The following is a 27764-nucleotide window of genomic DNA, read 5'->3' as shown; positions in this document are numbered from 1 at the left end:
AAATGGGAATGGGGGTGGGGCATTACTGGTTGGGGGGCCGATGCTTCAACATAACGTTCCGCCCTCCATTCCCACAGTTAACATGTCAAAAAAAAAGGAAAAAAAAAAGAGATAGACTAATGATGTGCTGCAGAAGTGTTTGTACCTCTCACAATTGTTCTCTATTAAATGTGTCATGAGGTTTATGGATCTAACTCATTAAAGAAAGGATTTCAAAATAATGATGACCCTTGTCCATAAGGGAATGCTAGATAGGTAGCCTCAAGCACTCATTCATAACATATCATATCATTCACTCTCTCTCTCTCTCTCTCTCCATTGCAGTGAAAGGCATCAGCATTTTCTCACGGCATGAATTGATCGCCCCATCCAACATTTCCTCCATTGTGTGCTTGAACTCAAATCCAAGATCTTCAAGTCTCTTAGATGGGAGCCTTATGGGTCTTACTGTCTCATCAACGCCTTCAAACCTACAAAAGAAACAAAGAATTTATTTTTATTTATTTGCTCTTACTTGAAATCCAGGGGTTGAAAAACCGGTCGAGGTGACCCGGAATGGCCCGGGTCAACACGGGTGCCAATTCTAGCGCGATAGCGGAACTCGGGTGGTTTCAAAAACGAATTGCCCATTTTCGGGCGATTCAAGGCCCGACTGACATCGTCATCGTCATCCACGAATTCCGGAGGGTTGACAGCCTCACTAAGGTCAGCACCGTCAAACTTCTACAGACGAATCACACGGTCCCCCAGTAAACATCATCTCTCCGATGTAGAACATCGCCCTTTATAACGTTGCTTTTTACCAAACGCACGTCGGGCGTTTCACGAAACGGGCGGGATTTTTGGTTCACCTATCCCAATTCGACTTCGAATTGAACCCGACGGTGTAGTACTAAAAGTCTAACTAATGCCAAGTTTAAAATTTAAAGTTTAAACATGGAAAGCCCCAACGGTGTACCCGCCCATCATGAATAATATACGCCCGACGGTGTGCGCTCGACGGTGTACTCTCGACGGTGTACTCTCGACGGTGTACACCCGTTTGTACATCCGATGATGGTAATTAAATTATATGATAAATTTTTTTTTGATTAAAATAATAATTGGGTGTTCACCATCCCTATCTTTCACCAAAGAATTTTAAATTTACCTACCCAAATAAAACATAAAAACTCTATTAGGCTATTATCTCATGGGATTATTTCATTATATGATTAATAATTAATTAAGTAGTTAATTAAAATTAAAAATTAGTACTAGCTCATAGGATATTATAAAATAAAAAATAATACTAATTCTAGTTTATTGAATATTAAAAAATATTAATTTAGAGGATATTTTAATAGAGAAAAATAGCACGGACTCATACCACTTTAGAATTTATTATATATTGATAACCAAATATTTTATTTTATTTATTTTAATTTATTTGCATTATAAATTGTGTAATGTGATATTTTTTATTGTAGTTGTCAATAATACATTTTAAATTAGATAATATTATAAGATATTTTGGATTTATTATTATTTATATAATAAAATAACTATAAAATTTAAACCAACAATTTCAATTTCAGTATATAATATAATAGTTAGTTAGGTTGTAATTATTTTGGATTATAGTTAGTTAGGCTATAATAATTTGTGTTTTTTTAGCAGATTGAGGTTTTGCGCCAATTAGAGATTTTGGTTGCCATTTTTTATCGATTTAATCCATTATTTATTATAGACTATGTATGATTATATACTTCATCCATGATATTTCTATGATTTTTTTTTTTGTGTGATGTAAATTTATTGGTTAACATAAGTTCATACAGGGAAATAACATCTCAATATTTACATATTGATAAAAAAAATGAAAGTTAATAATGTAGTACCCCCATTTCAGGGAAATAAGATCTTAATATTCACATATTGATAAAAAAAAATGAGAGTTAATAATATAGTACCCCCATTTCTTATTGGATTCATAAAAAGCAGTACTTATAATGAATTTTAGTATTTCTTTTAGATTTTTTTCAAAACTTAATTTTCTGATTCAGTCGATTCTCGATCCGAATCACCAATTCACGGATCCGGTACACCGATCTGTTTTAAAACCCTGCTTGAGGCATACTCCTTTGGAATAGGTACCGATGCTATATGTTTTATAATGTACTTTTGACTTTTAAGTGGATGTGCTATGATGAGCATCCTTTTTAAATGCATTATAGCACAAAAAACATCCGAGATAAAATTTATCAGGCGTAATGGAGAATGACACAGATATCCTCACGAACGTAGGGCTGGCAATGGGCCAGCAGCCCATCCTTAAAAAAATAGGGCGTGGGTCACAAACTGTTGCTTGAGGCCAGGGCTAGGGTTAGTGCCGGTTCGGTTCGAACCAGCCCAACCTTTTTTTTTTTTTTTTGGTGTTTTTTATTACTCTTTTTGTTTAATTATTGTTTGCTTCATTTGTTTTTGGCCCGGCCCGACCCTAACAAGGTCTGGGCTGGCCCTAGGGGAACAAGGTCCGGGCCAAGGTCAAGACTGGCCCAGCCCATTGTCATCCTCACATGAACATTTAAAGGATCACCCTTGTACTAAAAGAAGAACCCTTTTACTAAAGGAAAAAGTTTATATAAGGTTTCAACCTTAAAATGTAGAATTAAAGATGCGCCTAAAAAAATCTATCATAAAGATACGCCTAAAAAATTCATCATAAAATGTTGTTTGAATATTGGAAAACCCTTTAATTGATGATCTCGAAATCGAGATGTATGAATATGAAAAGAAAAATAGATTTCAAGTCCACGAACTAATATATCTTGCAAGACATTGTCTTGACTGTCCATTTTAAAAAAATTTAAGTGTTTATAGATCTACTTGATTTGAACCATTTTTAAAGTTTAAAATTTTATAATTAGAGGTGAAAATATATTCTCAAGTCATCCTAAGATTTTATATCAAAATTACATTTATAATAAAACTTAGAAATGCGTCTGAATTGGATTGTTTAAGGTTGCAGCCTTATGCAAACTATACTTTTTACGAAAAGGAGAAGTATACAAAGAGACCATTTACTTTTAAGCCATGGTCATTATTATTGTTGTCTATTAGATTTCAAATCAGGTGGTTGTATGTTATCGACTATACTCAAAGTTAAAAAAAAAAAAATCTCAGATTTTATGATATACCCCAAGTCATCTAATTTGATATCTAATGGTCAGTAGCCATTGGACCTCCTTGTAATAAAGATAAATATTGTCACAGTATACAGTCCCTTATTTAATAGGACAATATATTGCATGTTGTGTTTACTATTCCTATATGTAATGTTCATACACAGAGTTAGTTTGTTTTCAAAATATGTACTGCATGTTACAAGAGGGATGATTTTATAGCGCTTGTGGGGAATTCCTTTTTGCGAAGTTCGTGATACAGTTCGAAATATGGATTATTGTCGAGATAACTCAACCCTAGCAAAACAGGAAAAAAAATGTGTGTGTGAGAGAGAGATAGAGATTCTTAACTCAGTAGGGATGTCATACTCGGGGTATCTTTCTTTCATCATTTTCGACAACTGAATGATGGTGAAATCATGCGAAGAGCAAATGTACCGACCCTTGGCATCAGGATGCTCCATGAGGAAGATATGAGCATTGCATAAATCATCCAAATGTACCATCCAATTCTGTTTCAAAATGAAGTACAGAGCTTCATCTCCTACAGAGAACCACCAATACCTCAATCTCTTTAGGGCAACAAAACTGCAAACAAAACTTGGTAGTATGCTACAAGAAGTTCATTTCCTTCCATTTCATGTTTCTCTCCCTTTTTTTGGGCAATTACTAATATTCAAGAAAGTAAATGAAGAAAATAAATGGCATACTTGTGATAAGGGCTAAGGCAATGAGTATGCTAATGTGCATGGTTGGCACGATGAAGGGCCCAACAACTATAGAGGGTGCAATTGTCACGAGGTCCATGTTATTCTCCTCAGCAAACTTCATTGCAGCTTTCTCAGCAAGTGTTTTCGAAACAACATACATCTATACCCCAAATTTTGGAGCAAAAAATTAGTCCACAAACGTATTTTGTGATCAAGGTTCTAGAAGTACACATGCCCACATCTCATGGCCATGACGTTATTGTTAAGGAAAAAGTTTGTATAGAGCCCAGGCTCTATGCAATCAAATTTAGAGCCCACCTCAAAATTTTCACTAGAAGAGGTTGTTTTGACGTCCAAATATCCTCAAATAGATCAATTTTTTTTTTTTTTTTGAGTAATTTAGTGGGGATGACGAGCCCCTACCTATTTTTTAAAGGGAAAATTTCGAATAGAATCCTAATTCCTCATATTATTTTATAGTAGACCCTCCTTCCGTTTTCTTTCAAGCGGCATAAGAAGACCGCTAAAGATTTCACCATACCCCCTCATCACTTATCTCCTTCTTTTATTGATTTTTGACCATAAAAATTAGCTCCAACAAATCTTTTTATACCATTTTAACCCAAAAATATTTTTGATGTGTGGAAATGGAAAAAGATGATTAAAAAAGTTTTTGGGATAAAATGGCATAAAAAGATTTGTTGGGGCTAATTTTTATTGTCAAAAGTCAATAAAAGAGGGAGATAAGAGATGAGGGGGTACGGGATTTCACTATGCCGCTTGAAAGAAAAATAGAAAGAGGGTCTACTAAGAAATAATATGAAGAGTTGAGGTTCTATACGAAATTTTCCTTTTTTTAAATCGTTAGTGGTTTTTTAATGCATTAGGTGATAATGGAAGCCTAGACTTTAGTCGAGGCACAAGTGGTGCTACCACCACGATCTCAACCCCATTCTCTCCTCAAATAGATCATCTCGACATCAAGATGCATGGACATGAGAAAAAAATGGATTTCAAGTTTTAGAAATAGTGCATCATGTAATACATTTTTGGACTGTCAATTCCCAAGATTTTCATGTTTTCATAATTTTATTCGATCTATGCTATTTTTGAAGCTTTAAATTTTACAATTAAAGATGAAAATATATTTTAAGGCTATCACAAATATTTCCAATATTGAAACCACATTTCTGAGTAATTTAGAGAAGAAGAGAAAACAAGGTGTATTTTTTTTTTTTTTTGAGTAATTTAGCGGGGAAGAGAAGACAAGGTTTTCTGTTTTTTTTTTAGTATTTCAGTGGAGAAAAAAAGATAGACGCCCTATCCGGTTTTTCAATAGATTCATTTTTTCAATAAATTGGGGGAGTTACACCTTTTCAAAATATTGGTTTTTTCAATAGATTGGGGAAGCTACATTTTTTCAAAATATTCATTTTTTCAATAGATTAGATTGCGAGAGTTACATTTTCTTCAAAATATACGTTTTTTCAATAGATTGGGAGAGTTACATTTTAAAAGTGTTAATTACCGATGTTAACAGTAGAAATGGATACCGTGATGTAAAATCTGGGTGTGGGGATGCTACCACCATTACATTTCTACAAATTACTTCGTAAGTGTGCATATTACATTTCTACAAATTACTTCGTAAGTGTGCATATTACATGTCAACAATTACTTCGTAAGTGTGCATATTTAAAGGAGAGAAGAAGCATCTACCCATCCGTTTGGCTTGGAACGCGTGCAAAACTCAATGTCGCTCCAACAACTCTCATCATAATAATCGGATTGTTGCTCCCCAATACAAACAGCCGCACTTGATGAAGTGAAGACCACGCGCTTAACGGTTTTGGCCTTGAGGCATGCACGCATAATGCTCAATACTCCATTAACAGCCGGTTTTATCACCTCGTTCTTCATAAAACCCCAACAAAACGTCAATAAATCAATAATAAATAAAATAAGGATATTACGTATGTAGCCGATAGATATTACAGAGAATATAATAATGAAATCATTAGCCTTGCAGATGGACTTTAAATGGAAAAAGTCAAAATATTCATAAAAATTAAGGAAAGTTATAAATAACCCTCAAGACTAGACTTTTTATGCAAGTCATCCCCAACTTAACTTTTTTTCTCATTTTTTACTCCAAAATATATTTTCTTAGCAAATACCACCCAACCCCAAAAAAAATAAAAGAAAGTTTAAATTTGACCCATGTCTCTCTCTCATCTTTCTCATGAAAAGGCGGTCTAGCGTATTCTTAGGGCTGTCCTACAGTGTAATGTCGGTTCAGTAAAACCAGTGGCGGTCCGACAGTGTAATGTCGGTTCAGTAATTACCAGTGGCAGTTCGACAGTACAGGTGGCGGTCTGGCACTGACAAAGAACGATCTGGCAATAGGCCCATGCGGTCTGATATTGACAAAGAGCGGTCCGACAGCAGACCCATTCGATGTGACAATAGGCCCAAAGTGCGGTCCGGCAATGTCAAAGAGCGGTTCGACACTTTTCCTTAGTTCAAAGGGGTCCGACAATGTCAAAGAGCTGTCCGGCAGCCCATGTAAGGTCACATGAATGTCCGGCCCAAATTAAATTTTTATGTTTGAAAAAAGGTATTTTCGTCAAAAAATTATACTTTTTTTACTTGGGGGTATTTGCTAGAAAAGTGTATTTTGGGTAAAAAATTGAGAAAAGAGGTTTGAATGGGGGCAACTTGCATAGAAAGTCTGGGTGTTATTTGTAATGTTTCCTAAAAATTATATTTGTTTAGTAAAGAAATGTATAAACATGTTCCTATAAATTTTGATGATTTTTATTGATGATTTATGAACTTTTTTACTACTTTCTCTATTTTATATTTAGCTATTTTTTGGAATTATTTGAATTATTTCCATCTATAAATAAATTAGTCAAAATTCCATCTTTTATATTTTATTTATTGTTTTTAAACTTTTAGTGCTCTTTAGGGTTTAGTTTGGTTTTTAATGAGTTTTCTTTTATTAATATTTCTTTTGTTTTTGTTTTTTTAAATTTATAGGTTTTTTAGGCATTTGACTATTTGGGTGACTCCACATGGAATTGCTTTTCGAAGATCTCATAAACCTAGTCTTTATAGAAGGATTACTCCCTATCGATGTGTCTGTGGTATCCACCTCTTCCTCCTCTTCCTTGTGAAAGTCGAGTCGGTTGTGGAGAGTCATAACTTTTGGGTGGTGTATAATTAAGTCCTCTCCCCCAATTTGGGTGATCGTCGAAGTAGTCATGGAAGTTTTGGATTGAGCAGCTTTAGCTTTACCTCTATCTGCATTCCTCCTAATGATTATTGACTTCGGCCTAGGCCAAAACCTTCCATAAGACTTTCTAGGTTAACAGCATTAGTTACCAAGTCGTTGAAGTTCTGGGATTTGGAAGCGTGCATGTATACTGCAATGTCAAATCTCATGTTTTTAATGCACATGAGCACCTCTTGGTTCTTAGGGAGCGGGGTGGGTTGCCTACCTTATGCTAATATTTTGCCATCGAGTGATATAGTCTTGCACATGTTCATGATCCCTCTGCTTCACATTGAGGAGTTCAACCAAGTGGACCACCCTTTATGTGTTGTGAAACCTTGCCAGGAATGCTTCTTATATTTGCTTCCATGTAAATATGGTCTCAAGAAGTAGTCGTGAGTACTAAGCGAAAGTTGGTCCTGATAGTGATTGTACAAATTGTCGCATCAGGAGGTTCCCGTTACTGGTTGAGTCCGCACACACAGAAATGAAGTGGGCCAAGTTTTGATGAGGGGAGCCTTGCCCATCAAACTTTGGGAATTTGGGCCGCTGATTTCTTGCGGGATATGGCATTGCATCAACATACACTGGGTATAGTTTTTGATAAGTGTCAAGGGTTTGTACCCCCAGAATATGGTTGTAGTTTCTCCATCACTAAGTTTTGCACTGTCTCCTCCATTAAGGCAGTGTTAGATAGAGATTGGAGTGGCATAGGTGTGGGGGCTGATTGGTTCTCCATGGCTGGATTCATGGACTGTTGTCCCGAAGGTCCATTGGGATTAGGAGCCTTTCTAGCGGCTCTCAACGTCTTCAGCTCGGTTGTCTATGCTCGTAACTCTGCTTCTTTCTAGGCAACATCGCCCTATGGCGTTCCATTTCTTCAATTTCACGCTGGTCTTTCGTTGCTCCCATCATCAACACGCTTATGATAGGGTCTTGTTCAAATGGTCCAGTGGATTCATTGTCCGAGATTGGCGTAGTGAATTCAGGGAATTTTAAAGAGAAAGATAACGGAAGAATAAGGGAATCCTTCCGTGCTTTAGAGATACTGCACGTGGTGTGTAGAATTTCGATGGCTATATGATGCCTTGCCTTCTTTGCAAGAGGCTCAGCATGTGGGAGCTCCTCATTTGATGAGAGGGATGAGACATCATCATAACCCAGGGCGATCTTGTCTCTTGGGTGTTTTCATTTTCCTCGAGATTTTGGGTGGTTACCACAATCATGTTACACGGCCATACCTCGAAAAATGAATCTCTTAGGTTGTGTGAGACCTTGTTATAGATTGATCCCGGTTTGCAGCCTTGTTGTGGTCATGTACGACACTGATCTGCTCGCATGACTTCTCTTGCTTTGTTCAGGACGTACTGAATAAGAACTTTGTGTACATGCTTGAGAACTATTTTATCATGCACCTTTTGGGCTTGTTTGTACTTTTTGGACTCTGTCTTGAGAACACAAGGAGGCTTGTAATTTCCTTGCCTCAAATCACATTCTACTGCGGTGATATGTGAATGAACAATACGAGATGACTTGGGTAGCTTATCTTTGTGAGAACTTATAGCCGATGGCCGATGAATATCAGGTGAATCGAGAGGATCGGCATCATGAGACCGTCTGACCGTCGGCAATCTAGGTTATATATGACGATCTAGGCAAAGTTAGCATCGCCAGAATTCCTAACCGCCAGCCGATGGGTGTTGCATGAGTCGGGCAAGTTAGGTCCATAGGAATGTCTGACCGCCTGAATCTGGGCTGCATATAACAAAGTAGGAACGTTAGCATCGCAAGGATTCCTAACCACCAGCTGATGGACGTCGCATATGTCAGGCGCGTTAGGTCCATAGGAACATCTATCGCCAGTGTCTGGGTTGCATACACAATCTAGGCAAGTTAGCATCGTGAGGATTCCTAACTCCCAGCCGATGGGTTTCGCATGAGTCAGACGAGTTAGGTCCATAGGAACAACCTATCGTCGGTATCTGGGTTGTATACGGTGATCTAAGCAAGTTGGCATTGCGAAGATTCCTAACTGTTAGTCAATGAGTGCCACGTGAGTCGAGTGAGGTAAGTCCATATGAACGTCTAACCTTCGGCGTCTAGGCTGCATTAACAGCTAAGCGAGGAACTTGTATGATCAAAGGCAAGAAGCAGGAGCCTTGGGAAATAGGCACGGGATGCCGAGATGGCTTAGATTGTGACTTAGCCTTTGTAGGAATGGCCCGACCACTTTTCTTTAGCGTATGGACGACTGGGGTTGCAGGTCGCAACGACCGTACTTTTCTTGGGATATTGTGAGCGATCGCACCGCTGTTGGGCTTTACTTGCAGATGTTGCTTGGGGTAAGTCAAAACTACCCTAAAAGATCTGCTGACTGGGACTAAACCTACTTGAGGGCGAGATTTCCTCATTGCCCAAGGCTTTGAGGTTCGTGACTTGGCTTCTTGCACTCCAGTCACTGCTTTTTCAATATGCCAAATAGCCACAGCCTTAGGAAAAGTAGGTTAACCCTTGATTAGGGAGGCATACAGTGGAACCTCCATTGTTCCCACCTAGAAAGGTGTCATTACTACAGCTATGGTTACCTCTGATGACTTGTGATTAACGCAGAGGTTTACTCGTCAGGGTAAATAGCGATGACAGGAGAGTAAAGTAAAAAATATCGTGAATCGATACCAATCGAGAGAGTTTTGACTTCCTAGACTCTATCAGAGATGAAAGGTAAATAACTCCCCAGTGGAGTCGACATATATTTGGTCGCTCCAAAATGTGGACGTGTTGAAAAGAAATACGAAATGTTTAAACAAACATTAGACTGCAGATGGAAAACCAGAGGACATCACATTCGAGGCCAAATTCACTCGTGCACTTCATATCAGAAACATAAGCTTTATTATTTATACTGGGTACTAAGCAATTCCTAAAATTTAATCCTCTATTACATTTACATTAACTTGAAGAATTAAAATACGTCGAACACTTTTGATTCTGACTTTGAAACCTATACATCCATTTCTAAAGAATAAAATACATGCATGTTAAAGGGAAAAAATAACGTTGAGGGCATATCGGCCCATATACATGTAAGTAGGGACTTGTTATTATTTGAGTCTGGTCTTCAAAAGGGAATGGGTCTCAAGCGAATCATAAGAGACAATTATCCCTCTCTCCTCACGTATCGAATAGTACTCTCTGTTCTAGTCTTGGTTCTCGCCTAAGCACAACCTCTGAAGAATTCCTTATCTCTCCTACTAAATTGTGTCTCTCAAAAGTGAGACATCTTCTTCAACCGAGGAGCATCCCTTTTTATAGCGTTGATTTATGGATAGTCATACATTTCGAATCTTCGAATCTTCACCATCCATCTTCATATGAGTTTACCTACTCATTTGAAGCATAAATCTTAGAGCGTGTGATCTTTATCTTCATATGGGGTTTACCTTCTTGTGTTTACCTTCGGTTACCTTTTGTGTTTATCTTCTCATGCTGCTGATCTTTTTGTTAGGTTATCTTCACAAATGCAATCGTTGGCGCTTCTTGAACCTTGGAACACAAGATTTTTCAGGAGCAGAATCGGATATTCATCGTTATCATCAATGTTAATGGTGGTGGGCTGTAGCCACTTTCATTGTTCCAACTTAATCCATACTAACCTTTAAGGGTGATAAGAGCAAAGAGCCTATAGTTTAACAACGCCGATTGGACGAGAGAATTCCTTATTCCCTAAGAAACAATTCTCATCTTTGCGGAAATCAATTGACTCTAAAAATTTTAAGGTTTTAACTGTCAAAAAATGATAATGTCGATGGGTTAAGCTATCGTTGGACAATTCAAGATTATTATTAAATATGAGATGGGACAAGCCATCTTTAGGTAGCTTTAGAATACTGTTGAAACTGAGATGGGTTAAGTCATCTCTGGAAAGCTTTAGACAGCTGATGAGACCAATCTTTGGGCAGCTTTAGACCGCCATTGAGACTGAGATGGGTTAAGCCATCTTTGAGCAATTTAGATTGCTGTTGAAACTAAAATTAAGCTATCTCTAGGCAATTTTAAACTGCCATTGAGACTGAGATGGGTTAAGCTATCTTTGAGCAGCTTTAGACTGCTGTTGAAACCGAGATGGATAAAGCCATCTTTGGATAGATTTAGACTATTGTTGAGACTGAGATGAGTTAAGCCATCTCTGGGTAGCTTTAGACTGTTGTTGAGACTAAGATGGGTTAAGTCATCTTTGGATAGCTTGAGAGATTGCGATGGGTTAAGCCATCTCTAAGTAGCTTTAGATGACTGTTGAGGATGGGATGGGTTAAGCCATCTCTGAACAGCTTTAGATTGATGTTGAAACTGAGATGGGTTAAGTCATCTATAGGCAGCTTTAGACTGCCGTTGAGACTGAGATAAGTTAAACCATCTCTAGGCAGCTTTATACTTCCTTTAAGACTGAGATGGTTAACCCATATCTGAGCAGCTTTAGATTGTTGTTGAGACTGAGATGGGTTAAACCCTTTGAGGAGGTTTAGAATGTCGTTGAGATAATCCTTGGCCTATTCTCGAAATCTATATACTAAGCCATGCTCAGATCATAGTCAAACACGACACACTTGAATGGCGAGAACCATACTCATCCTCCGTTGGTTCACTGTATATCTCCAAGTGGTTTTATTCTTAGTCTTTCATTGGGACTAAGTGTTCATACTTTTCGTAAGGCAAAGTATAAATCATCAACAACCAGATCAACAATCCTGGTCTTGTTTGTGATAAAAGTACACCCAACAGTGTCCTAAGATCTCAATAGAGTTAACTAAAAAATGCAACACATTGTTTTGAATTGGTTGTCAATAACCAAAGAAGATCGGGAAATTTCTAAGATGGATTTTGTTTTAAATTTGGGGACTAGTAAATATCTCTTTTCTAAGCCTAGATTCAAGTGTGTGTGGACTCCGTTATAGTTGGTTAAGTCAAATTGAATTTTATGGGAATTCCTTCGAAAATCTGAGCCCAGAAGGCATGGGAAATATTCTAGGGATTGGTATGGTAATATAGTTTTATCATATCTTGGGCCTTGTAGGATAATGAGTACTAATGAAGCAGAACTTTCTTCTATCCTGCAGGGGATATAAATTCTAAAGAAAAAGCATTTAGAATTTTGTTTATGGTGGGAGGAGATTCCCTTAATGCCATTACGTGGTGCAAAAATTAACATAGGGTACCTTGGAAGTTGAAGACTACTCGGCTAAGGATCATAGGTGTTATTACCTCGATGAATATCTCCTTCATACATATTTATAGGGAGGCAAATGATCTAGTGAATGGGTTCGCTAAAATGGTTGACTCTGCCTGAATTGCTAGTATCTTATTTTTTGCTGGTGTAATTGTTTTGTTGTAATCATCTTCTTAGCATTACTAAAACTTCAAACATTAAAAAATCACAGAGTTCTTTTACGCGATCTATATATCATGGACAATGGGTCTATGGTTTAAGGTAAATCACTGGGACAAACACCATTCATTCTTGAAGGTAGAGGGTAACTTCAGAGTTCTAGATGAAATGAATTTGTTCATACTTAAGACAAAGCATCTTAGGGAGTGTAGTGTCCCATATCACTAGACTTCATTTGAAAATGGTACATTTCTATGAAAATGACTAGGAAATGAAGCTCACCTCAGGGTCTTTAGGTTGTAAATCCATTGGTGTGGCAACATGGAAAACTCCATGACAACCTTTGATAGCTTCATCAAAGCTTCCCTCATCTCTAAGGTCAGCCTGCCATAGGGTTAGCCTCTCACTTGCCTTTGGGAAATCAAGAAGATGCTTTGTCTTCTTCATGTTCACTATAAACCAATGGCAGAAAAAATGTTAGCATTTACCAAATTGAAATGTTAATGATAGAAAAAGCAATTCTTAGTTTGAAGAATAGAGAATCAAGAAGAAAACTAATCCAATTTTAATACCTTGTATAATATCAACTATAGTCACACACACTCACACTCAGTTTTTTTTTTTGTATCAAGATGCAGTGTTGTAATGTCTATCATTCTCACCTTGCACTCTTTTATGGAAACTAACTAATGGAACCTTTGTAGCATGATGCTCAACCTTAAATGAAGAATATTTTAAATATATTTAATCAAGGAAAACATTTATACAAGGTTGCAAGCTTATACTATAGAAGTGAGGTGCACCTCAAAAATCAATAGAAAGGAGTGTTCTGAAGTTGGGAGACTTTCCAATTGATCATCTCGACCTCGAAATATATGAAAATAAATAAAAAAAGTCCTAAAAATAATGCACCATGTAACACGCTGTCAGGACCTTCTATTTTCAAGATTTTCAAATATTTATAGATTTTCATGATCTAGATAATTTTTGAAAATATAAATTCATTACGGTTGAACAAGGATTTTCAAGAAATTGAAAGGTTTACAACACCAAAACTACATCTTCTAGCAAATTCTAGACGTGTTCCTGTATAAGATGGGCACATTATACAAATGTCACCCTTTAATCAAATTGTGGAATATATATTTTTAACTGTTCTATCAACTTCAATTCAAATTAATGTTTTCAAAGATGAATTCTAATTCTATCAAATATTATTTCTTTTTATGGGCTAGTTAAAATTCAATTAGTTTCTTGTATTTATTTTTATTTTCTGAAACCGCAACTATTTTCTAATCTTTTAATATAAGTTGCTATTTGTCGAGATAAATATTTAGTTGTTTGAGAAGAGTTTCTATTTTGTGAATTGTTCTATTTTAACTTGATAGAGTTTAGAGAAAGAGAAATTCTAGGAAAACTTGAGGAATGAAACTTGTTATTTAGTTGGGACATCCTATTTGGTAGCAATTCTTCTTGAAAAAGCGATATATGGCAAAAGAGGATTTACTTAATTGTAGAGAGAGATTTTAGAAAATTACCTAGAAAAAGGAGCCATAGAGAAAATTCAAAATTAACAGCCCCTACTCTTTCTCCTTAAGCAATATATAGTTAATGGCATGCATAACTTCGAAATTAGATGATATTTTTAAACAAATATTTCTTTTTTATTTTTTCATTTATAGTTCATTTAATACTATTTTTGTAACTATTTTATTTTCTATATAAGCGTTTGCTCTTTTCCTGTAGAGCGTTTTTGGATAAACTGAATGATATTAGGGTGATTCTTATTTTTCTTTGATAAGTATCATATAAAATCCCTTTCTAGTTCTTCTCCAAAATGAATTAATTTCTAAAATCAAGAATTACGAAAACATAATAAAAATCATTCAAGAGATATTGGGTATAAATCCTTTTTGGGAACTCTATCACCAGATTTAGGTAATAAATCACATGAATTTCTAAGTAAATGAGATTTTACACTTGAGAGTTTGGAGAAATAATAGAGGAGATTATTAAGAAATCTATAAGGAAAATGAAGAGTCATGAGGTATTTTGTAGTCAAATTCTTATTTATTCTATGTTGTATACACGCTCACTAATAGCACAAGTATTGAAGGGTCTTGATTTTGGCCAGTCCAACTAGGGAAATGTTGAGTTGACCTGGATTGGGAAGCAGACCACCTTGCCAAAAAAAAACCCTAAATCGTGTCTCCCATTTTTTTATGATTAATAGAAAATTTATTAATTTTTTTGCATAGGATTCAGACTGGTTCGAGTAACTAGGGGTATTGGGCTCGGAACTTTAGGGTGTCAGAGCCTAAGTTCGACCTTAATATCCATGAAACATTAATATCATAAAGTTTTTATAAAATTTGAATTCAAATAATATATTCTGTAGATAATTTTGAGTCCTTCAATATTACTTCTTTAGTTGCTTTCTTTCCTAACTACTTTTATCTAGTTTGCAATATTTAAATTTATTTCCAAAATTCACACTATCTTTTAATTTTTCTATCATTCCCCTATAGCCTGCCATTTTATGAAAATCAAGCGGTACTAATTATGATACCAACTGCTAAAATATTTTGTAAAGATATATAAGGTTGCAACCCTAAACTGCAGAAAAAGGGCCCGACTCAAAATCCATCGTAAAAAGTCATTCTAATAGTGAAAAACTCTAATTAAATACCTTGACATGTACGAATGTGGAAAAAATATATTAAAGTATTACAAATAGTGTATCTTGTAATATATTATTTAAATCGTTCATTCTCAAGATTTTTATGTGTTTGTAGATCAGCTCAATTTGTACCATTTGTTGAGTTTTAAATTTCATAATTAGATGTGAAAATAGTTTATCGGGTCATCATTGAAATTTTCGATACCAAATTATATCTTTTGATGAGCTTTGGAGGTTCACCTTAAATGGATTGTATAAGGTTGCACCTTATACAAACCACACCCTTTTTAAAATGAGAATTCCTATTTTGCAGAAATTCATGAAATCAAAATGAAACCGAGCATCAAACTAGAAGGGGGCTACATTACATAAAAATGGATGTGTTCGAAACACTAATCCCAAAAATTGTCATATATATTTCACACATGTGCAATATATGAATATCTACATATATGCATACGTCTATAAATATATATAGGGAAAAGTTTATATAAGGTTGCAACCTTAAAATGTAGAATCACATATGCACCTCAAAAATCTATTGGAAAGGCTGTTTTAATGTTGAAAAACCCTATAATTGATCATCTCGACATCAAGATGTATGAATATTAAAAAAAAAGTTTTTGAGTCCCAAAAATAGTGCTTCTTGCAACATATTATCTAGACCGCCTATTTTCAAGATTTTCATATGTTTATAGATCTACTTGATTTTAGCCAGTTTTGGAGTTTAAAATTTTTTAATTAGATATGAAAATAGTTTTTAAGATAATCCTAAATAAATTTTACAACAAAATTGCATGTTATGATAAAATTTGGAGGTGTGCTTTAATTGGATTGTTTAAGGTTGCAACATTATAGAAACCGCACCCATATATAACCCATCTATCTATATATATATATATATATATATATATATATATATATATATATATATATATATATATATATATATATATATATATATATATATATATATATATATATATATATTGAAAATTATTTATAGTGCATATCTTCACTTACATATACAACAATTCAAATGTCATAACAGTAATAAAGCATAACAAAAATTTAATTAAATTAGTAGTCCAAAATATGTTACTTCGCGAATAAGAATTTCATTCATCAAAAATTTATTATAATCCGATCTAAGGTTGCATTATAATAACATGAAAGAAAGCTAAAAAGTATTTTCTAATTGTAAATTCAATATGTATCACTCTCTTTACATAGCTATTGAATTGGATCATAACGTATTCATCAAAAATTATATGACTATATCACTCGAACCCTTAATAGATCTATCTTTTTCTAAGACGGGTTCCTCACATACTATGTTCTCAATGTTAATTTTAATGGATCCACCTATGTCGTCTTCATTGATGCCTACATCCTAATATTGACATTGGTTAGATTTATAAGCATCTTGCCTCTTCAGGAGCTAGAACAAATACAAGCTATCAAAACATTAGTGTTAAAAATTTGAGGCAAAAGCAAGTACTGCACTTTGTAGATAAATGTACGAAAACTTTAAGGACTATCAAATACAATTACGGGCATCCAAAACTTATAAAACTCAAGTGCTAAGGCAATACAAGTAAAATGATGCAAATCACGGATATGATTCATGCTATAAATAGCAAAACAAAAAACACTAGTGAACTAAAAAGACCTTACAAAGCATAACAAAAAGAGAAGAGGGAAACTTTGGAGAAGATGTGCGATGAAGATCCATGGGTCCATGACTTGGAATGACTTGGACTGAGAGAAATTAGGTCTTGGAGAGGAAGAAACATTAGAAGGTTTGTTAGTATACGAGATAAAAGCGTATTATTGTTTATAGGAATAGACTAACGTAGATCTTAGATAAGAAAATAAATAAAAAAAATTAAATCCAAACTATTTTTATTTGTAAAAGTTTTGATTTTTAAAATAAAATACTTTTAAGAGAAAAGTTTATATAGCGCCGAGCCTCTAAACAATCAAATTTGAGCCTACTTAAAAAATTTCACTAGAAGTGGTTGTTTTGATACTCAAATATCTTCAAATTGATCAGCTCGACATCAAGAAGTATGGACCTGAGAAAAAATAAATTTCAAGGTTTAAAAATAGTGTATTTTATAACGTATTTTTGGACCGTCAATTTTTAAGATTTTCAAGTATTCATAGATATATAGATCTACATTATTTTTGAAGCTTTAAACTTTATAAATAAATATAAAAATATATTTGAAAGCTTTCACAAAAATTTCCAATGTTGAAACTGCATTTCTTGATACTATTTGAAAGTAGGCTCTAATTTGTTTGTTTAGAGCCTCAGCTCTATACAAACCCCATTCTAAACAAAGGAGCACCACATTCCAAAAATGCAACGTGTCTAAAAAAAAAGAGAGATATCATTGGACACTCCATAGGAGTGTCATATGCATTTTTAGTAGTGTCAACACATATGGTTCATGTCCACCATGTGTCATTGCGCTGTGTACCATTTGGAAGCACAAATACGTGCCAATTCACGTGTAGTGATGATCCCACCTTAATCAATTATTTATTTAAGTTTTCAACAATGCACTTTTTGGAAGCCCAAAAGCCTCCATGAATTGAACGAGTATGATGGGTCGCCACATGTAAACTAATGAGTTTTTTTAATGACTGTTAAAGCTAGGAATCACATAACTCGTCATCATTCTAAGGCATTGAATGATCAAGTTGAAAGGCCACTTTCTCGCGACAAAGCACACTTTTAGTTTGAGAGTGCTTCGCAACAACCAAAAAAAATAAACCCATCCAATTTTTTGTGCTTGCTACTACTGGCTTCGCAGGTACGGCACAACTTCCAATTGTTTGGGAAACCAGGGGTTTAGAAAACGGCGAGTCGACCCATGATTTTTGGTTGATTCGAGAATCGGCCATCCCATGTCGATTCTTACAAAATACTGAAAATAAGACGAATTTAAAGTTGAAATGGCGGACTCGTCATGATTGCCCTGATTGACGCAATAATTTTTTTTATTTTTTTTATTTTTTAGTTATCGGCCTCTTCTTGCCGATTCCTATGAAATACCGAAAATCGGACGAAATCTAGATTTGAAACGGCGGACTTGTCATTATTAGCCTGATTGATGAAATAAATTTTTTCTTTTTTTGATTTTTCAGTTTTTCTATTAAAAATTTGAATTACATGGCCCCCACCTGCTTACAATGAAATACCGAAAATCGGATGAATCTAGAGTTGAAACGGCGGACTCGTCATGATTTTTTATTTTTCAGTTATCGGCCACTCGTGCCGATTCCTATGAAATATCGAAAGTGGGACAAATGTAGAGTTGAAACGGCGGACTCATCCTGATTGCCCTGATTGAGGCAATATTTTTTTATTTTATTTTTTTGATTTTTCAGCTTTTCTATTAAAAATTTTGAATTACCCTGATTGAGGCAATAATTTTTTTTTCTTTTTTTTTATTGTTCAACTTTTTTATTAAAAAAGTAAATTACATGCCCCCCACCCGTTTACATCAACATGCTCCAATTCCCTTACACCAACCCACTTATACGAGGTCCTCTTCACATAATCAGCTAACACAAACAATTGGGTTACTTCTTTTATAGGGTTTCTTCATCAAACATATCTTCGATAGGGGACAATTCTTATGTATACACATTTGCGTTTTACTAAGACCGTAACATCGTGAGGTTTTAATATCGTTTGAAATTTAAACATAAAAAGCCAATGGTGTGCCCGACGGTGCATGCCCGATGATAGTAATTAAATTATATGATAAGAAAATGAAAAAAATGATTAAAAATAATAATTGGGTGCTCACCACCCTTATCTTTCACCGAAAAAATTTAAATTTACCTACCCAAATAAAACATAAAAACTCTATTAGGCTATTATCTCACGAGATTATTTCCTTATATGATTAATAATTAATTAAGTAGTTAATTGAGATTAAAAATTAGTACTAACTCATAGGATATTAAAAAAAAAATATTTCTAATTATAGTTTATTGAATATTAAAAAATATTAGGTTAGATGATATTTTAAGATAGAAAAATAACACTAACTCATACCACTTTATAATTTATTTCTACATTGATAATCTAATCTTTTATTTTATTTATTTTAATTTATTTGTATTATGAATTATGTAATGTACTATTTTTTCTTATAGTTGTCAATAATACATTTTAAATTAGATGATATTATAAGATATTTTGGATTTGTCATTATCTGTATAATAAAATAACTATAAAATATAAACCAACAATTTTCAATTTCAGTATATAATTTTATAGTTAGTTAGGTTGTAATAATTTTGGATTATAATTAGTTATGTTGTAATAATTTTGGATTATAATTAGTTAGATTGTAATAATTTGGATCTTTTTTAGCGGATTAGGGTTTTCCACCAATTCGAGATTTTGGTGGCTATTTTTTCATCGATTTAATCAATTCTTTATTGTAGTTCATGTATGATTATATACTTCATCCATGATAATTCCATGATTTTTCTTATATCTGATGTAAATTTAATAGTTAACATAAGTTCATACAGGGAAAGACCATCTTAATATTCGCATATTGATGAAAAAAATGAAAGTTAATAATGTAGTACCCCAATTTCTTATTGGATTCCTAAAAAACAACATTTATAATTACTTTTAATAATTTTTTTAGATTTTTTAAAAAGATTAATTCGATCGATTCGGCCGATTCTCGATCCAGATCGTCGATCACCGATCCAGATGGATTTTTGGGGTGCCCGATCCGGGGCACTGATCCGTTTTTAAGCCACTACATGTAAGACATAAAAAGCAATTTAAAACTAAGTGCTTTTGTCTCGTTGCAGAGCCCTCATGAGTGCTTTGATGTTGCAAAGCACGGAGTTTTTGCACACTACTTTTAGGCCCTTGACTCTCTTTTTTTAACTTTTTTTTCTCTAGAAAAAGACAACTTTAGTGCTCTAGATCTTGTATAGTTGTGAAGCCAAGATAGCGATCAATCTTTTGTCATATCCCAAGGATAAATTTATCTAACAGACTTAGACATATACAATATGTAATATTTAGTCCAAAAAAAAAAGGTAAATTTGTACTAATCCTAATCATTAAGGGGGCATATATTTTCTTGTAATAGTGAAGTTTCTCATACCTAAAATAAAAAGATTGATGATATTTTTTGGTTAACCATAAAAAATTTCAAAGAACTATCCTTTGTTTTGTTGGATATGGTGATTATCCAAAATCGCCCACATAAGAAAATCCCATATTATGTGGGACTTAGATTGATAATGATAAGTTTCCTAAACGAAATAGAAATAAAAAAAGATTTGGACTCTGGATATATCTCTTCGTTTTTTAGATATATGTAACACTTATAGAAAGTTTTCTATTCAGTGTGGACTCATAACCTTATACATATGGGATGAAAGATGAAAGACTATGTGTGTCCTATTTGGGTCACCATATGGAAAATGTGGCATCCTCTAAAGAGAGAGGCAGAGAGAAGCCTTTGCATCAGAGTCAAGGCCTCCCCTTCAAGAAAAGAAAGTTTTATATAGAGAGAAACACCATGGATGTACTTCCTATAGATTGAGATACTAGTTTCTTGTAGAGAAGCTGTTCCCATAAAAATTTTGGGTGGTTTCTCATTTTAGTGAGAGAAAGTCTCGATTACTCTCAATGATCTCTTTTTGGACAATGGTTTAGCTGTGGGAATAGAGATGAGTCTCTTCTTGGACAACGGATTAATTGTAAAATAGATATCAAAGATAGGCAGATTGTACCGATCAGGAGAGCGGGTCTAAAAGGATTTGCTCAACTGGACTTTCTTGAGGGTTAGAGAGGTAGCTCTATGTCAAAAATCTGTGATGTAATTTTCAATGTTATAGTGGATTTCAATTTGCCGTGCCTGTAGATGTAGCCCTCTTGGGGTGAACCATATATATTGTGTATTGTTGTGATGTGATTTTTATGTTTACTATATTTCTTGTATGCGATTTATAGTTGTATTCATCTACTTTGCATTTAGTCAATCACGTATATGATCTTGAGTGGGATCCTAATATTTGGGATTCCTGTTTTCGCAAGCTCGATGTTCCCAAGAACCCTATACGTTCGTCCTTCTTCACCCACGAATTTCCAAAATTTATTCTTCTATATTTAATAAATTTCAAAGCATCCGAGCCCAAAATGCCCTGGCCCATGCCTCATCTTGGTTTGGCAGGGCTGGGACTAACTGGGACTAATATACTTGAAGGGTAAAAAGGAAATAAATAAATAAAAAAGAAAGGAAACAAAGGGCTTGGCCTGCCCAGCCCTTGCATGGTCTTGGCCCCACCCACCCCCTGCCCTATCCTTGGTTCGTAGTGGCTCAGTCTTGGTCTGGTCCTCCGGTCCCAATTCTTGGCCCAAGCACTAGTTTTTCAAAGGTAAGCCGAGCCCTTGCCCATTGCCAGTCCTTCCTTGGATCATTAAGGGTGATGACTCAATTTTGTTTTTCTCCCTAGTCGTTTATTTTCATGTTTCTTTCTTTCTATATAAACTTTTGGTCTTCTTCTTCCAGAGACAAATCAGAGCTTGCTGGAAATTAATCACTGTTGGAGGTTTAAGACCACAATAAAGCAAGAGTGCTAACCAATAGTGTGTTTATACTTTGGATATCTTCACCACGATCCCTCTCACACCTAAGTTATATCATAGTTGGACCGACCATCAAACTGGTGAGGGTTCTAGCCCACTTGAAACCAGTTCAAACACCGAATAAATCAGTTGTATTGGATTTAGAAAAAAGAAAAAAATTATATAAGGTTGCAACTTTGAACTATAGAATTAAGGTGCGAAACCATTGGAAAAAGCTGTTGCGGTGTTAGAATACCCTCTAATTGATCATCTCAATATGGAGACATAGAAATGAAAAAACAAAAACAGAAGAAGAAGATTTCAAATTTTAAAAATAATGCCTCTTGCAACATATTATCTGAATTGTCCATTTTCAAGATTATCATTTGTTTATAGATCAATTTGATCTAAACCATTTTTGAAGTTTGAAATTTTATAATTAAAGACACAGATAGATTTTTAGGACATCCTGAGAGTTTTTGACACACATTAAAAGTACATAAAAATTGGCAGTGCAACTTACTTTGATTATTTAAGGCTGCAACCTTATGCAAATGAAACTCTTTAAAAAAACTAAAATGGAAGTAGAAGTATAATAGTCTAAAAATTTAAAATATATTAAAAAGAGATCCCATTTTATTGGTATGTTGAACCAGTAAAAGAGCGGCTTATCTAATTAGCAAAACCAAGCAAAACATTATTTTTCACAGATTTTAGACGAAATTTCATTTTCGTTTTAAGCCAGACCAGCCAAGACAAATCAAGCTAACAAGTCCAGTCCGGTCTCGATAACTTTGCTCACGTTTTAGGTAAAAAGAAGTGGAGGTCACCTATATCGTGAGGAGTGCCACTGTAACACAATTCATGACCCTATTGTCGCACATAAGTTCTTCATTGTGCGGTTTTAGATTCCATCGTTGGTTTTACTGAACCCAAAAACAACACATTTGGTGTGTCATGTACCTTGATATACTACCATTGCAAAAAGCAAAGTACCCGGGCTCGACCAAGTTCGCTGGGCTGTACACCTTGAATTTGTTATAAATAGCATTATGTTATACTTTTAAGGAAATGTACACAAAGAGATCTTTTACATGGTTACACTTACCATTGTCGGTCAAACTTCAAATCGAGTGGTTGTGATATATGTTACTGACTAAATTCAAAGTTAAAAAAAAAAAAAAAAATTTCTCGAAATCTATGAAACATTCAAAGCCATCCACTTTGACATCTAATGACTAAAAGCAATTGTGACGTCCTTGTAATAAAGATAAATGGTCTCATAATATATAATCCCCTATTTTAATTTGAAAAACCACTAAACATCTTAGTGGTTATTGCACATGGCTTGTTTCTAGTATTTATGGGGTTCGAATCCCTTCATAAGACTCCCCGTACATCCGTCTATAACATATGAAAAAATATGGAAAGAGAGTATTAATTTTTAGTACAAGGAGATCATAACCATTCTTGTCCGTTAGATTTTAAATTGGGTAGACCTAAGTATGTCATTGACTAGATTAAAGGTTCAATTTGTTTTTTATTAAACTTCGTAATACATCCTAAGCCATCTAATTTGAAATCTAATGGCTAGGAGTGATTATAACTTCCTTGTAATAATGGTAAATGGTATCATGATTTACAATCCCATACATATCTATATATTTTATTTTTAAATGGGAGGTTTACAAAAAAAAATAAAACAATAGAAAAAGAAAACAGAACAAAAAACTAAAAACTAAAAAAAAAAAAAAAAAAGGGAAAAAAAAGACAAGGTTGGGGTTCGATCACACACCTCTTGAAAGAGTGCCTCACAACTAACCAACGCGCCATTTAAACTAATGTTAGTAAATTCAGTCGGTTCAACTCGGAACCGGTCCGTTAGATTAGAAACGAGTACTGGCTGGTTCGGATTTTTGCTAATTCGGTTGGGTATTTTAAAAGAGTTTTAAAAAATCTAAAAATAGAAAGGGGTTTATTTGGAATGAGTTTTTAATGTTTTTCTAATCATTTTTGCAAAGACTGGAAGTGTTATGGCCATGAATATTTTGTTTTTTTACATTTTTCGATTATTTTTGAAAAATTTCAAAAATACTACTGTGCACAAATCGATTATTTATAATCTAGTTTTTCACTAATTTTCAATTTAATTTGGATGTGCCTTTCTTAACCGTACTTTAAATATATTTTTTATATTTTTTATTTTTTAATACTTTTTTGACCGATCGGGACTTGCTTAGTTAGGCCGGTTGAATTGGATGGTTTACCGATTACCCTTTGCCGGTTTCCAAGGCTGGTTCCATTTTTGAAATACTGATTTGAAAACAATCAACTCGCATCGGCCGGTGGACAAGTGCCTTCGCCGAACCGAATCCTGATACATTGGCTAAAATGATGATATTTTCCTGATTTCCACCCAAAAAAAGATGATATTTTCATGACCATTGAACGAAGCGGTTTATCATACAAAGAAAAACATTAAAGGCATCAATCTTTCTACACATTAGATGTCAAATTGTAAATTTTTTTTGTAAAAAACAGAACATGGACGAGTGCCTTGGTCTAGTCCAGTCCCAATACACCGGCTAAAATAATGATATTTTCATGACCTCCACCAAAAAAAAAAATGATCTTTTCATGATCTTAGACGAGACGGTTTATCCTACAAAGAAAACATACAAAGCGCTTTAGTGTTCAGATTTCCCAAGCTCAGGAAAATTTTATCCGACACTTTACGCATATACCCCATTCCATTGGATATAAAATTTGTTATGGTCTCCTTTCAGTGTTAGACAAATCGATTGGGTCGAACTAGGCCCGGCTACAGGCGGGTCCGGTTAAGCGTGGTTTTGGTAGTCAAATTCCCAAGTTCAAAACCAAAATTACAAAAAATTATTAAAAATATATAAAAAGTAACAAATTTATTTACAATATGGTTTTATACCTTTTTAATCATTGGACAACGTGGTTTGGCTATCAATACTTTTTGCCAAATTTTTTAGATTATTTCTAAAATATGCTTAGTAAAAAATTGTGTATTCAAATTATATTTGTCACCACTTTTTTAACATCATCTAGATGTGTTTTGTTTAATTTTACTTTAAACATATTTTTCATAATTTTTTGGGATGTGTCTAATTTTTATTTTTATTTTTTAAACATTTGTTTGCCTAGCTAGTAACTGTCTGACCTGGCCAATTACCTAGACCGGTTCTAGGGTACCTGGACCCAGCCCAGCCAGGTCCCATTCTCGGTTCATGGTTTCCTACACTAGTCCCAATAATATTCATATAGAAAAAAGCATTTGGTGAGTAGATTGGGTCATTTGTAGTGTTCAATTACACAAACTGGGCTAGGAACCCAAACATGGGCAGGGCCAAGTTACCCGGAATCGGCTCTCGATAACCCAAAAAAAACTGGGACAAAAATATTAATAAAAATAAAATGTATAAAAATTCCAAAAAATATGACATGTTTAGGGTAAACTTAAACATAACACATCTAAGTAAAGTAAAAGAATAGTTAAAAAATGGACTTGAAAAAGGGAATTTGTGAATGGGGGTATGATTGAAATAATCTAGAGGTACTTTAAAAATAATCCAAAGGGAAAAATGTAAAAATAAGTATTCATGCCCAAGCACTTCCCAAAGCTAAATTGATAGAAAAATATTAGAGAACACATTTCAAATAAGAGAACACATTCCAAATAAGTTTCCTTTTTTTTTTGAATTTTTTAACATGTTTTTTGAATGTTTTTCAACAGCTTGGAACTTGACCACAAAAACTGGTTAAAACCAGATCAGCCTGCTCCAAGGGTTTGATTCCACTTCGACCGGGGCGGGTTGACGAAGTCATACATAAGAATCAATTTTCTGAAGAGAAATAGGACTTCTAGGCCAAACATGCAGTATAATAAACCTTCACATAACGAACGTACTTGTGTCTCGGACGGTGGCCCTCACGACGTATCCCTCCTCTAGAAGACGCTTCACTAGCCATGATCCGACGAATCCAGCGGCCCCTGTGACGCACACCGTGCCCTCGCCTTCACTCATCTCTCGCTCTCTCTCACAGATCTAATGTAACAACACTAGCTCTCTCTCTCTTACAAATTTATAGGGGCCTCTCTCTCTCTTAAAGACGGATTTCCTTGTTGAGATATACGTCACAAAGGCCCTTAAACAAATGTTGAGTGGTTTCATTGGCTTGGTTTCTAGAGAAAGTACAAAGACAACATTCTTCTAATCATGATACCAAAAATCCTTCTCAAAGCCGTCCAAGATTCTTATTCTCCATAGCTCATTCACGGCCGGTTCCTTGTAAATCGGCCAAGTTAATGGAAAATTAAACTTAAAAAAATTTACCCAAGAAAATAAATAAAGAAACATGTAAAGTGTTCTAGATGGGAATTTCAAATTTCTGCCACTATTTTCAAATTAAGGCTGAAAATTAATATATCATCTACTTATAAATATATGATGACACAAATAGAGCTAACTACTTTACAATACACACATTTGTGTGCCCCATTCTTTTTGAAACTATTTGATATCAATACAGTATCAAAATTCTTGTGCCATTGCTTTATGGCCGGCCAGACCCCGCATTCTCGCTCCATGCTTGCTTTGCTTGTGTGCACATGTGTGTGCATGTGGGTGACCCCAATTCTCGTGCGGTGTATGCGTAGATAATGTGTGCGGTGCAATGTGATGGTTAACCAACAAATTTAAATCAGAGGTAATAATTACATTGAATGTTAGGATTCAGATGCATCCAAAAGTTTTGCACTCTAAGATCCCAGTGTAGCGTTGCTGAAGTCGCTTGATGGACTACGATTTGACTCAACTCCCTCACGCTCCTTGCTACCGCAATGTCCTCGAAGTTGCACACTCTCCATGGATGATGTCCTATGTACTCTTAGGGTTTGGTTTGTGTTAGTTTGGGTTCGTTTTGGGTTTGGTTTGGGTTGATTAGTGTTAGGTTCAGTGAGTAGCACGTGTGGGCCTTGGATGGGCTAGAATGCGTAGGGTTTTGTAATGGGTTGGCTTGGTTTGAGTGTAGGATAGACTAGTGGCTAGAGAGAGTGTCGACCGGAATCCTGTCGACTGAAAACTGACAGAATTCCAGCAGCACCTCCCATAGGGGGGTATATGAGAAAAAAAGGTGCTTGGTGAGTAGCCAAGACACATTGAAGGAATCCACAAAAGGTCGGTTGGGTCAAACCTCGCCCAGGTGCCACAGCGGAAGAGCCTCCTAAAGAATAAAAAATGTCCTCCCCCTTTGAACTAGGGTGGATGCTCAAAACCCATAGGAAATGAGTAAAAATAAACATTACACAAATAAAAGAATAATTTGTGTAAAGGAAAAAATGACTGAAAAGGCTGTGCACAAAACTCAAAATTGTCAAATAGGTCCCTCAAAAGGGTCTCTTCCCACCCACATGGCATGGGGTCTTCGTTTGGTTCCAATACTGGAATGGAGGATCTATCCTTGGAAAAACATAGATCGTCTTGAGGTGATCGTTTTGATATGTGATTTGCGAAGAGCCATGTAGATTTGATGATGTTTTCGTGTTTCATAGTTTTTTTTGCAGGCTTGCTTGTCTTCTTTGATCTATTACTTTGAAAATTTCGAGCTTAATTGTGATTCTTTTGTTGGCGATAGAAGGGGATGTTGACATAATCATTTTACATCAAGAATCATGCGAAATGACCTCCAATCGACCGAGTTGTGATTCCAGCAAGTTGTAGGAAGACCACTATCCTATTATCTCAAAAAATGTGTGCACTTTCAAGCCTTGGATGAGTACCTTCCTGGACCCCAATCATGGCTTTTCTTACGTGAAATTGAAGATAATCAAGTCACGATCAAAATGCACCATGTTTGAGCTCGATGGTCCCATATTGACTTATGGTCGTTGGAGGG

At 35.0% G+C, this 27764-nt stretch overlaps 1 protein-coding gene across 1 annotated transcript; it reads right to left on the bottom strand.

Moving 5' to 3' along the window:
- Window positions 1-128: 128 nt before the first annotated feature.
- Window positions 129-25928, bottom strand: LOC18422615 (bifunctional dihydroflavonol 4-reductase/flavanone 4-reductase). The gene is made up of 6 exons (XM_020668105.2): window positions 25777-25928; window positions 12817-12986; window positions 5594-5788; window positions 3875-4034; window positions 3516-3708; window positions 129-470 (listed from the first exon to the last, which is right to left on the bottom strand). Exons 1-6 carry the CDS (start codon window positions 25892-25894, stop codon window positions 293-295), a joined length of 1014 nt encoding a protein of 337 aa, XP_020523764.1. The 5' UTR covers window positions 25895-25928; the 3' UTR covers window positions 129-292.
- Window positions 25929-27764: the final 1836 nt, after the last annotated feature.

Source organism: Amborella trichopoda, chromosome 3 (assembly GCF_054954075.1).
Source record: "Amborella trichopoda isolate Santa Cruz 75 chromosome 3, AtrichopodaSantaCruz75HAP2 v2.0, whole genome shotgun sequence".
NCBI lineage: Eukaryota > Viridiplantae > Streptophyta > Magnoliopsida > Amborellales > Amborellaceae > Amborella > Amborella trichopoda.
This window is presented reverse-complemented; position numbering and strand designations above follow the sequence as displayed.

Coding starts and splice junctions, on each gene's coding strand:
- LOC18422615 (XM_020668105.2), bottom strand. CDS start 25,894: ATGAGTGAAGGCGAGGGCACGGTGTGCGTCACAGGGGCCGCTGGATTC. Junction 5,789..12,816: donor TACAACCTAAAGACCCTGAG/GTGAGCTTCATT, acceptor GGTTTTATGAAG/AACGAGGTGATAAAACCGGC. Junction 4,035..5,593: donor GTTCCAAGCCAAACGGATGG/GTAGATGCTTCT, acceptor TTTGGGGTATAG/ATGTATGTTGTTTCGAAAAC.